Source organism: Lepidochelys kempii, chromosome 25 (assembly GCF_965140285.1).
Source record: "Lepidochelys kempii isolate rLepKem1 chromosome 25, rLepKem1.hap1, whole genome shotgun sequence".
Taxonomy (NCBI): Eukaryota; Metazoa; Chordata; order Testudines; family Cheloniidae; genus Lepidochelys; species Lepidochelys kempii.
In genome coordinates, this window is record NC_136404.1 from 13,057,244 (window position 1) to 13,069,236 (window position 11,993).

The 11,993-nt window shown below is 52.9% G+C and overlaps 1 protein-coding gene across 1 annotated transcript; it reads right to left on the reverse strand.

Moving 5' to 3' along the window:
• Positions 1–1,210: 1,210 nt before the first annotated feature.
• LOC140903247 (activated RNA polymerase II transcriptional coactivator p15) lies at positions 1,211–10,855 on the reverse strand. The gene is made up of 5 exons (XM_073324220.1): positions 10,783–10,855; positions 6,364–6,433; positions 5,392–5,508; positions 4,973–5,081; positions 1,211–1,882 (listed from the first exon to the last, which is right to left on the reverse strand). The coding sequence occupies exons 2-5, from the start codon at positions 6,430–6,432 to the stop codon at positions 1,803–1,805; spliced, it is 375 nt and encodes a 124-aa protein (XP_073180321.1). The 5' UTR covers position 6,433; positions 10,783–10,855; the 3' UTR covers positions 1,211–1,802.
• Positions 10,856–11,993: the final 1,138 nt, after the last annotated feature.

Here is an 11,993-nt window from a genome sequence, read left to right on the forward strand (position 1 = left end):
CTGCACCCACCCGCCTCCACCCGCACTTTCCTGTTCATCTCCCTATCCAATTCAACTGCCATGACTACTCTCAAAATCACCCAGACTCACTCCAGCTGCTAGTCATTTTTTTCTTTTAGACACTCACTTCCCTGCTCTACTCTGAGCATTCTCGGTTCCCTTCCCATCATTCTCTCGGCAATTTTCTTTTCCCGCTCCTCCTCCATCTCTTCTTTTACCTTTGGCTGCTGACTGAAGAGTGGTTTATGACATCATGTACAGTATTAGCAATGGCTGCAGAAGTCAGATTGCAGCATAAGACATGGTGGCTGTTGAATATGCTGTAAATTGAGTCTGGTACCAAGGTGCATTCTCTTGATTGCTAGAACACAAAAGTGTTGAGCGGGGCTAATATCTGGCCGGAGGAAAGATGGTCCAGTAGGTAGGAGGCTAGTTTAGGCTTTGAGAGAGCCAGGTTCAATTCCCTGCTCTACCAGAGCCTTCCTGTGTGGCCTGGGGCAGTCACTTAGACCCAGGTCAGTGTCTAGAACCATGTCTCCCATTGAACTCATGGAAGTTAGCAGCTTCAGTACATTTGACCCTTGTTCCCCATCTGTAAAATACAGATAGTATTTCACAGGGGGGTTGTGAGGATAAATATATTCAAGAGTGGGAGGTGCTCAGATACTATGGCAACCAGGGCTAGATAAGTACCTGAAATAGAATGTGAGCACTAGATGCTGAGAGGCTTTGCTTGTCCCCCTGTTGATTAACAGTATTCAAGTTTGTTTAGCCTTAAATAATGGAAATACTCAGGATATCCGTTCAGTGTTGGGCCCAGGTAGTTTTACTGTGATTTTCCTCCACAAGAGGAAGGAAGGTTCTCCCTTCTTAGGCTTTTAATTTCCCTCTTTAGTAATCTGTACGCTTATTAAGTAATTACTGCCCCTCTGACAGAATATATGATCTAGTTGAGGGCCTCCTGTGGCCTGCACGATTTATTATATTCTGCCAAGACAGGTATCTCATCAATTCTATAGAGCAAAAAAGTTGTTGTTTTTTTTGTGTTTAAAAGAAAGAGAGGTTACACTTTAAGGCAGGGCCACTGCTCAACCACTTATTTTCCCTGTAGAAGGAAATCTGACACCAGTACACAAAACAGGGAGGACAAAACAGGGAGTTAAGTTACCACCAACAGGGAAGACTACACTTTTTTTTTTGTTGTAATGCAAACAAATTTATTGGGCATATTCATCCTCTACATGCTATTTTCCCTGCTGAAGTGCTGCAATCCCCTTCTTCAAGGGGGGGCGGGGAGGGAGAGACAGGAAGAGCTTCAAACACAAAAGCTACTTGAAATAGCCAGAATGCTGTATGCAGAGTTTCCAGAGCCTAGATGAGGTGGAAGCGTGGCAAGCAGGTAGCTAGACTAAACTCCTTACTAAATATTCAGCCAAGTGGAAGATCGCAACAGATGTGGAGCGGCTAGACAGCTCTGCGTGATAGTCAATAGCCATTTAGCTCAGGAAATGCCAGTTAGAAGTCAGACTCTTACATGCAGCAGATCACTGATGGGATCACTCGCTATACAAAGATTTAGGGACAGGCAGGGGCTGAAGATGCTAAAGGTTCTTTTAGCAAAACTGAATCTAGGTTCATGAATTTGTTCCACATTATATTTTAAAACCTTAAAGCAATCTCTAGCCCCTTGAGCATTATCACAATCTAAAAACAAATGAACCTTTCCCTTGGATGGGATCCAATGCAGAATAGCAATTAAGAAAAAAAAAAGGAAAAATACAGGATTTTAAATAAACAACATCTTAGAATTTCTTGACTGCAGCATCAATGTCTGGAATGATCTCCTTCAAGTGGTTCCACTGTTCGGCAGATAGGGCAATCCCTGGAAACAGCAAAGGAGAAGGATTACAGAGACATGCCTGCAGAGCCAGGCATAGCATAATCAGCAAGTTCCACAGCCAAGGTGGCTCCATAAGGGCAGTTATAGAAGGGAAATTTATGATCTGAATCAGATCCCAGAACAGAAACTGAGGCAGCCTTTTAAGCAAAGCGTCTCCATGTTAACACTCTAGCAAATATGAAATGTGTGCTTCTGTGGTCCTCCTCTAGTACTATAGAAATATGGAAAGCTTTAATGCTCCTGTGAGACGGTATCCCACATTTTACAGATGGGGAAAAGGAAGTAAAGAGGAGGAAACTGCTAAATGGTCCAAGGTCATAACAAAGCTGTAAATAAACCCTAGGAGCCCTCACTCCCAGTCCAGCAATTAGAGTACCGTCCTTTGTCCTGGCCAAATGGGTAATGCCAACTCCCATCCCAGCAATTGTAATTTCAATTACAAAATCTACCGCTAACATTCACTATGATGGCTTAAACTTGGAGGAATTGGCTTCTTTTTAGCTCCTTAGGCAGGAGCTAAGCCACCCGCAGAGAAAAAGCCAACTTGATGTAACTGGCCTTTTCCATGGAAAAGAAACATGGTAATGGGCATGCCAACTTGGTTCCACCCAGATGCTGTCCACTTGTTTCCTGAGCAAAACCAAAAGTAACATGTCCTGACACTTAGTCACAAATTTTATTAAGTTTTAGACAAACATCAGTGGCTAGAGACAGTACATCGAAAAAGAAGAGACCGCATTCATATGAACATTCCTCTACAGACCCAAGTTCTAAGTAGCAGATGAACAGATCTTCTGTCTTAGAATCATAGAATAACAGAGTTGGAAGGGACCTCTGGAGGCCGTCTAGTCCAACCCCCTGCCCAGAGCAGGGCCAATCCCAACTAAATCATCCCAGCCAGGGCTTTGTCAAGCCTGACCTTAAAAACTTCTAAGGAAGGGGATTCCACCACCTCCCTAGGTAACGCATTCCAGTGTTTCACCACCCTCCTAGTAAAAAAGTTTTTCCTAATATCCAACCTAAACCTCCCCCACTGCAACTTGAGACCATTACTCCTTGTCCTGTCATCTGCTATCACTGAGAATAGTCTAGATCCATCCTCTTTGGATCCACCTTTCAGGTAGTTAAAAGCAGCTATCAAATCCTCCCTCATTCTTCTCTTCCGTAGACTAAACAATCCCAGTTCCCTCAGCCTCTCCTCATAACTCATGTGTTCCAGTCCCCTAATCATTTTTGTTGCCCTTCGCTGGACTCTCTCCAATTTCTCCACATCCTTCTTGTAGTGTGAGGCCCAAAACTGGACACAGTACTCCAGATGAGGCCTCACCAATGTCGAATAGAGGGGAACGATCACGTCCCTCGATCTGCTGGCAATGCCCCTACTTATACACCCAAAAATGCCATTGGCCTTCTTGGCAACAAGGGCACACTGTTGACTCATATCCAGCTTCTCGTCCACTGTCACCCCTAGGTCTTTCTCTGCAGAACTGCTGCCTAGCCATTCGGTCCCTAGTCTGTAGCGGTGCATTGGATTCTTCCGTCCTAAGTGCAGGACTCTGCACTTGTCCTTGTTGAACCTCATCAGATATTGTATTCTGGGCAAGTTTCCCACATGTGCCAAAAGAGTTTAATCCCCCTTCTGTCTCCCACTCCCCCTAGACTGGCACAGAAAGGTTTCAAAGGGATCTGTTCCTGCCTTTCATTATAGGATAAGCTGTTTGCTTTAAGTGACTTATGTACAGTGGTAACTTCTTTGAAGGAAATTAATTTCTGGAGGGTAAACCATGCTTAGTGTTCGAGGGGCAAATCAAGCTGAAAGAAATTCATCTGCACAGACACAAAATCAATAATGAGAACTGAACGGTTCCTGGGAAATTTCATGTAACTGAATCTCTGCTGAATACCCCAACACATAGGGCAGAAGAGGGGAATAACTTACAGACGTGGCCTGGGAACTTAGAGTCAAGTGAGTCAACTAAGCAAATCACTGTCAGCCGGAAAGTTGCAACGTAAAGGGCCATGAACGAACATTAACTCAGTAGTGGGAGAGAAGTTCTGGAGTGAATGATGCCCCTGTTCCACAGCAGCCTTTAAATTACTTGCTGTGCTGTTTTCCTCTTTCCTTTGTGTCATATAAAAATTACGTCAGATCATGTTATTCCAAGGACCGCATGGCTCTTTAATAAAGGGCCACCCGAACTCTGTTCCACTGAGGGTCACACTGGGCAACTTGCCAGGAGCCTCAGATATGCACCTTATGTGGCACATTGCAGTCATCCTGGCTTTAATATGGAGGTATAGCCTGGAGGGATTATAGAATTCCAGTTTCCGTTCAGATTGAGATGGAATATCATATTCTGGGATCCTGCAGTCCCTGCTGACTGCACTTCCACTGTTAAAAGATTAGGGTGAATGCACGTTACACTTTACAACCCCAGAGTTCTAACAGACCCATGTGCCAATGTATGCTGCTTCAATATATATTTAGTTTTGTCTGTCAATAGCCAGACGCTGGATAGCAATGTGCGAGTTACAATTTTCTACTTTCCTTTGGCCTGTCTTATTTTACACCCACAGAGGTGCTGTTTATAAGAGAAATAGTTGGATGGGAGAAAAAGGGAGCAGGAAGGGTGAAGTCTGGTCAAATTAAGGTACTACATCCCTGCATAGTGGAGCCTTATGCTGGCTATCAGAATAACCCCATCTTCGATCATGTTCCATCTCTTGTCTTTTATCTGATATTCAGTTTACCTATTGTTCATGTCCTTCCTCAGTTGAAGTCCCCCTTCAGAAATGGGCAGGGAGCCAAGCTTCATAGACTAAGGTCACTGTGCTGGTTGCTCTTTCATTAATAGCCCATCATGGGGCCGTGCAGCTCACTTTCCAGCATCAAATGGCAGTGGGAATATTGGAGACTTTCAGAAGTTGCTGAAGTCAGTTATTTAAAAAGAATAATGTAAAGTTTCCAACTCCTGGATACAAGACTGCCCTAGACTCATTCATGATTTTAATTGTATTGGAAAGGAGATGGATATGATGCATTACTGCCACCTAGTGGAGATGTCTGGTTACCTTTTCTCCCAGGTTTAGTGTCCCCCTCCTTATCTATGTAGAATTCTCGGATATCCACAAGGACTTTCCCCTTAAAGCAGGACACTCGGACATAGCGCATCTTCCCAATCTGCAAAGATATTAAACCACAGTTAAAGAAAGGTCTGGATTTGAGTTGAGGAACGCTGCAACCAGCTTCATATACATGAATATCATCCATATTACTTCATCTCATTACTTAAAACTCCATTGGGTCGACACAAATTGTATTTAACTGGAGAGAGAAAGGACAAACCTATGCAAGAAACCAGGAAAGAATTCCGATTTGGCTAGAAAATTAACAAATAGAAATATGTGTGTGCATGTGGCGGGGGGATTTGAAGGAAGTGACAGAGGTAGATTTGTTTGTAATACCAGATCCTCTCCCCTCCCACCAATACCTGGAACATGCCCTCCTCTTCACTGTCTTGCCCTTGACTTTTGGTTGCCACCTTGGAAGTTTTGGCCTCAGTTTTTGGCCTTTTCTCCGGCTTGGACGGCATCTCCTTTTTTCTTTTCTGTAAAGAAGAGGTCACAATTGGACAGTTCCCCCTTCCCCTTGTGATTAATCTAGTTCTCAAGTCTATGGGGCTTCTAGATAGTTCAAATGATGGGACTTACATACATTTCATCAGATGGGATCTGATAAGTCACTCACAGCCTCTTCAGCAAGACATACAAACTGCAATAATACTAACATGGCACTCTACTGTTAACTACACTAGCAACCAGCAGTGCTTGGGCTAAACGTGTCTGCAACCTCTTAAAACTAGACTGCAGCCAGTAGAGTGGGACAAAACTATGAATAATTACATTAAAAACTACACTAAAGGAACATTCAGGATGTAAAGTCAAGCCCTCAAAATTTAGGAAGTGCTAGAATTAAAGTTGTTTGTGCAACCGTCACTCACTGCATTATGATATAGCCTTTACATGGCTCTACAAGGCTGAACGCCATCCAGATCCGGAAAGCAAGGGCGGAAACTGCTCTCCCTTCACCTGCTGTGACTTTTCAAGTAACATTAGAAAACCCCCAAAGCCTCTTCTGCTTGGCATGGATGCAAAAAAATGATCCACTTGTTGTAAGCATAGGGTTTGCTTCAGTGCCAACGAGCACCCTAACTTGCACAGTGGTATGACATGGGAAGGACACTTAGTTGCTGACTTTCACCCCAGAGTTCACTCATGACAATGATGCCCACTAAGTGAGTACCCTGAAATTCAGGTTATTATTTGCGTGCCCTTAGAGGATTAACTAAAGCACCTAGAACATTGCTCCTTTTTTTCCACGGGAGGGGTGTATGTATAGGAGGGGAATACCCGATATGTGGAAGCAAAGTCAGACTCATTCCCCAACTACTGTATATTGATACCTTTTCATTCTCAGCATCAGATCCACTGTCTGAAGTGGTTGTTTCCACAAGCTCCTTGGACTTGGGCATTCTGGAAGACAAACACCAAAGAAGAAACACTGAACCCTTCACTTGCAACCCCACACAACATTTATAGCAAAATAACCCCCTCCTCACACTACAGATCATTAGCTGCTAGCACAGATAGCTCGCTCCTCCCTCTAATGGCAGAGTCACTAGGCTTCACTTCATGTGGAGTAAATGACACAGAGTCATAACAATGCTCCAGTTCCAGTAATCTAAATGGGCAATTCAGTCTTCAGCAGTTGTCTCGGAACGATGATTAAATCAGATGTCGTGTTGTAAAGCCACATAACATGGAAGATGGGCAAGAAAAAGAGGGATACGAAAATACAACACTCCTTTGATCTCCCCAACATTTCAGCATCTCTCAAATATTTCTAAAAAAACCACAAGGAGTCCTTGTGGCACCTTAGAGACTAACAAATTTATTTGGGCATAAGCTTTCATGGGCTAGAACCCACTTCATCGAATGCATGGAGTGAAAATACAGGAGCAGGTATAAATACATGAAAGGATGGGCGGTTGCTTTACCAAGTGTGAGGTCAGTCTAACGAGTTAAATCAATTAACAGCAGGATACCAAGGGAGGAAAAATAACTTTTGAAGGAAGGTGCCCAGCAGCGCACCAGTCACCTACTCTGAGACGCAGAGTAAGAACTCTGCAGTCATCACAGAGTGCAAGGAATAATTCCAGGGATTTTTGCCCAGGCTCCTTACCACAAGGACGACTGAACTGAGGCTAGCTGGGGTGAAAGAAACTTTGGTGCCCTGTGCTAATGGACACTCATTACAGAACTAGACAGAAGGAAATGGAGAGAGGAGAGAAAACGAGGGAGAAGGGTTGGAAAACTCCAGGTGCTGTGTACAAGCCCAGGGGAACTGGCAGTCTGAAATCCCCATGCCCAAATCAGATCCAGTAAGTAAGAGGATGAGCAGCGTGGTTTCATTGGGAGGGGGATATTAAAGCAGGTCCCCAAAGCTGCTCTTTGAGGGGGTGAACACTGTCTCCGAAGCTGTGAGCAGCAGCGACCAAATGGTCGCTTCAGGGTACAAGGTGGATGGGACAACCATGGGAGCACCCCCAGAAAGGAGAGAGGCAGCAGGAGGAGAAGGTGGGGACTGAAAACTCTGCTGCCCTTCAGCAAGCCTTGCCCCATCCTCCCAAAGGGAGCGAGCAGCAGAAAAGGACAGAGGCTGGGATCCCAAAAGGCCAGGGGTCCCCAGAAGGGACCATGTTAGCATTGGGAGGAGGTCCCTGTATGAGGGGTAGGGCACACAGCCCCTTCCTACACAATGCCTAGCGATCCCCAGGAGCCTGGGGCATGACAGGCAGCATCTCAGCCTCGAGGGATTGTGGGCCAGGGGAGGAATATTGGGGGGTCTGAGGCAGAAGAGACAGGGGACACAGTGGGAGCACTGAGGGAGGTGGGCAGACATGGAGGGGTCCAGGGCAGGGGAGTTGGGGTGCTGTTGAGGGGGGTCAGAGGCAGGAGACCCAAGGGGAGGGGGCTGTTGGGGAGGGTCAGAGTCAGGAGGGCCGAGGCCATGGTGGGGGGTCAGATGCACGAGGGGCTGTTGGGGGGAGGGGGGTTCAGAGGCAGGAGGGCCCCGGCATCTGGGGGAGATAGGGCTGTGGGGGGGGGGGGGTCAGAGGCAAGAGGGCCAAGGCTGTGGAGGAGGGTCAGAGGCACGAGGGGCTGTTGGGAGGGGGTCAGAAGCACGAGGGGCTGTTGGGAGGGGGTCAGAAGCACGAGGGGCGGGAGGTTGTTGGGGTGGATCTGGGGGAGATATGGAGACGGGGGCTGTTGAGGGGAGTCAGAGGCACGAGGGGTTGTTGGGGAGGGGTCTGGGGGAGATAGGGGCTGTTGGGGGGGTCAGAGGCACAAGGGCCAAGGCCGTGGGGGGGGTCAGAGGCACGAGGGGCTGTGGGGGGGTGTCTGGGGGAGATAGGGACTGTTGGGGGGGTCAGAGGCACGAGGGGCTGTTGGGGGGGATCAGAGGCATGAGGGCCAAGGCCGTGGGGGAGGGTCAGAGGCACGAGGGGCTGTGGGGGGGTGTCTGGGGGAGATAGGGACTGTTGGGGGGGGTCAGAGGCACGAGGGGCTGTTGGGGGGGATCAGAGGCATGAGGGCCAAGGCCGTGGGGGAGGGTCAGAGGCACGAGGGGCTGTTGGGAGGGGGGTCAGAGGCATGAGGGCCAAGGCTGTGGGAGAGGGTCAGAGGCAGGAGGGGCTGTTGGGGGGGCATGTCTGGGGGAGATAGGGACTGTTGGGGAGGGGTCAGAGGCAGGAGGGCCAAGGCTGTTGGGGGGGGGTCAGAGGCACGAGGGGCTGTGGGAGGGTCTGGGGGAGCTAGGGCTGTTGGGGGGGTCAGAGGCACGAGGGGCCGTTGCGGGGGGGTCACAGGCACGAGGGCTGTGGGGAGGGTCTGGGGGAGATGGGGCTGTGGGGAGGCATGAGGGGCTGTTGGGGGGGGCTCTAGGGGAGATAGTGGCTGTTGGGGGGGTCAGAGGCATGAGGGGCTGTTGGGGGGGGGTCTGGGGAGATAGGGACTGTTGGGGGGGGTCCAGAGGCACGAGGGACTGTGGGAAGGGTCTGGGGGAAGACAGGGGCTGTGGGGGGGGGTCCAGAGGCACGAGGGGCTGGGGGGGTTGAGGGACATAGGGGCTGTGGGGGGGTCAGAGGCACGCAGGGCTGTTGGGGGGGGTCTGGGGGAGATGGGGATGTGGGGGGGGTCAGAGGCACGAGGGGCTGGGGGGGTTGAGGGAGATAGGGGCTGTGGGGGGGTCAGAGGCACGCGGGGCTGTTCGGTGGGTCTGGGGATGTGGGGGGGTCAGAGGCACGAGGGGCTGGGGGGGGTTGAGGGACATAGGGGCTGTGGGGGGGTCAGAGGCACGCAGGGCTGTTGGGGGGGTCTGGGGGAGATGGGGCTGAGGGGGGGTCAGAGGCACGAGGGGCTGGGGGGGTTGAGGGAGATAGGGGCTGTGGGGGGGTCAGAGGCACGCGGGGCTGTTGGGGGGGTCTGGGGGAGATGGGGATGGGGGGGTCAGAGGCACGAGGGGCTGGGGGGGGTTGAGGGAGATAGGGGCGGGGGGGGTCAGAGGCACGCAGGGCTGTTGGGGGGGTCTGGGGGAGATGGGGATGGGGGGGTCAGAGGCACGAGGGGCTGTGGGGGGGTCAGAGGCACGCGGGGCTGTGGGGGGGGACTGGGGGAGATGGGGATGGGGGGGTCAGAGGCACGAGGGGCTGGGGGGGGGTCAGAGGCACGCGGGGCTGTGGGGGGGACTGGGGGAGATGGGGATGGGGGGGTCAGAGGCACGAGGGGCTGGGGGGTCTGAGGGAGATAGGGGCTGTCGGGGGGTCAGAGGCACGAGGGGCTGTTGGGGGGGTCTGGGGGAGATAGGGGCTGTCGGGGGGTCAGAGGCACGAGGGGCTGGGGGGGTGAGGGAGATGGGGGCTGTGGGGAGGGGGGTCAGAGGCACGCGGGGCTGTTGGGGGGGTCTGGGGGAGATGGGGCTGAGGGGGGGTCAGAGGCACGAGGGGCTGGGGGGTTGAGGGAGATAGGGGCTGTGGGGGGGTCAGAGGCACGCGGGGCTGTTGGGGGGGTCTGGGGGAGATGGGGATGGGGGGGTCAGAGGCACGAGGGGCTGGGGGGGGTTGAGGGAGATAGGGGCTGGGGGGGTCAGAGGCACGCAGGGCTGTTGGGGGGGTCTGGGGGAGATGGGGATGGGGGGGTCAGAGGCACGAGGGGCTGTGGGGGGGTCAGAGGCACGCGGGGCTGTGGGGGGGGACTGGGGGAGATGGGGATGGGGGGGTCAGAGGCACGAGGGGCTGTGGGGGGGTCAGAGGCACGCGGGGCTGTGGGGGGGTCTGGGGGAGATAGGGGCTGTCGGGGGGTCAGAGGCACGAGGGGCTGGGGGGGGGTCTGGGGGAGATAGGGGCTGTCGGGGGGTCAGAGGCACGAGGGGCTGGGGGGGTGAGGGAGATGGGGGCTGTGGGGAGGGGGGTCAGAGGCACGCGGGGCTGTTGGGGGGGTCTGGGGGAGATGGGGATGGGGGGGTCAGAGGCACGAGGGGCTGGGGGGGGTGAGGGAGATAGGGGCTGGGGGGGTCAGAGGCACGCAGGGCTGTTGGGGGGGTCTGGGGGAGATGGGGATGGGGGGGTCAGAGGCACGAGGGGCTGTGGGGGGGTCAGAGGCACGCGGGGCTGTTGGGGGGGTCTGGGGGAGATGGGGATGGGGGGGTCAGAGGCACGAGGGGCTGGGGGGGGTGAGGGAGATAGGGGCTGTGGGGAGGGGGGTCAGAGGCACGAGAGCCGAGGCCGGGAGGGGGGGGTCAGAGGCACGAGCCCCCCCCGTACCTGGCGGGGAACGGCGCGAGCGAGACTCTCCGACTCCGAGCGCTGGGCCCCGCCCACGGCGCCCGCGACTCCCTCCTAGCGCCGGCTCCTGCCAATCACCGCGCCCCGCGAGCCAATCGCTGGGCCCGATTCCACCAAACCCGTCCCGCCCACAACCGAGCCAATCGCTGGGACGTCGGTCAGGTCGGTCCCCCCCCCCCCCCCCGTCTACCCCCCCCACAGCTGGGCAAGGGGTGGGCATGAGCTGATAGAAGCAGGAAAAGCTCGGACTCCTGGGTTCCTCCCCTTCCCTGGGAGGGGCACCTGCCCAGAGGATCAGAGCAGCAGACCCAGGACTCCTGGGTTCCATTTCCAGCGAGGGGGGAGCCCCCGGGTGGGCTACAGCATCCCTGGGACCCATTTCTCCTTCCAGTCGAGGGGCAGAGTCCGGGGATTAGAGACCAGGGCTCCTGGCCAGCCTGACTGGAGGGGACGGCTGACTCGGGGGTGAAACTCCTGGGTGGCCTGCAGGCCCTGGGTCAGCACCGCCCTGCAGCCATGCTAGGTAGGGCCCTACCAAATTCAGGGTCCATTCTGGTCAATTCCACGGTTGTAGGCTATAAAGAATGGTAAATTTCATGATTTCGGCTATTTAAATCTGAAATTTCATGGTGGTGTAATTGTAGGGGTCCTGACCCAAAAAGGAGTTGGGGGGGGGGAGGTTGTGGCATTCAGAGCTGGGCAGCCGGAGAGCGGCGGCTGCTGGCCAGGAGCCCAGCTCTGAAGACAGAGCTGCTGCCAGCAGCAGCACAGAAGTCAGGGTGGCCTGATGGGGTTTTGCCACCCTGACTTCTGCACTGCTGCTGGCAGGGCGCTGCCTTCAGAGCTGGGCGCCCCGCTCACATCCACTGCTCTACAGCCAGCCAGATCTGAAGGCAGCGCAGAGGCAAGGGTGGCAGTACTGCAACCCCCCTAAAATAACTTTGTGACCCTCCTGCAACTCCCTTTTGAGTTAGGACCCCCAGTAAGAGAAATGCTGGTGTCCGTTGTGAAATCTGTATAGTACAGAGTAAAAGCACACAAAAGACCAGATTTCACGTGGGGACACCAGATTTCATGATCTGTGACGTGTTTTTCATGGCCATGAATTTGGTAGGGCCCTGATGATAGATAAATCCGGTAGGGTAAAGCTGTAGGGTGAGGCCTTCAAAACCAAGGACCTCCACTCCACA

Excerpts from the sequence above, each read along its gene's own strand:
- LOC140903247 (XM_073324220.1), bottom strand. The coding sequence starts at position 6,432 with ATGCCCAAGTCCAAGGAGCTTGTGGAAACAACCACTTCAGACAGTGGA. Across the intron at positions 5,509-6,363 it reads CTGATGCTGAGAATGAAAAG|AAAAGAAAAAAGGAGATGCC; the intron begins GTATCAATATAC and ends TCTTCTTTACAG. Across the intron at positions 5,082-5,391 it reads AAGAGGAGGGCATGTTCCAG|ATTGGGAAGATGCGCTATGT; the intron begins GTATTGGTGGGA and ends ATATCTTTGCAG.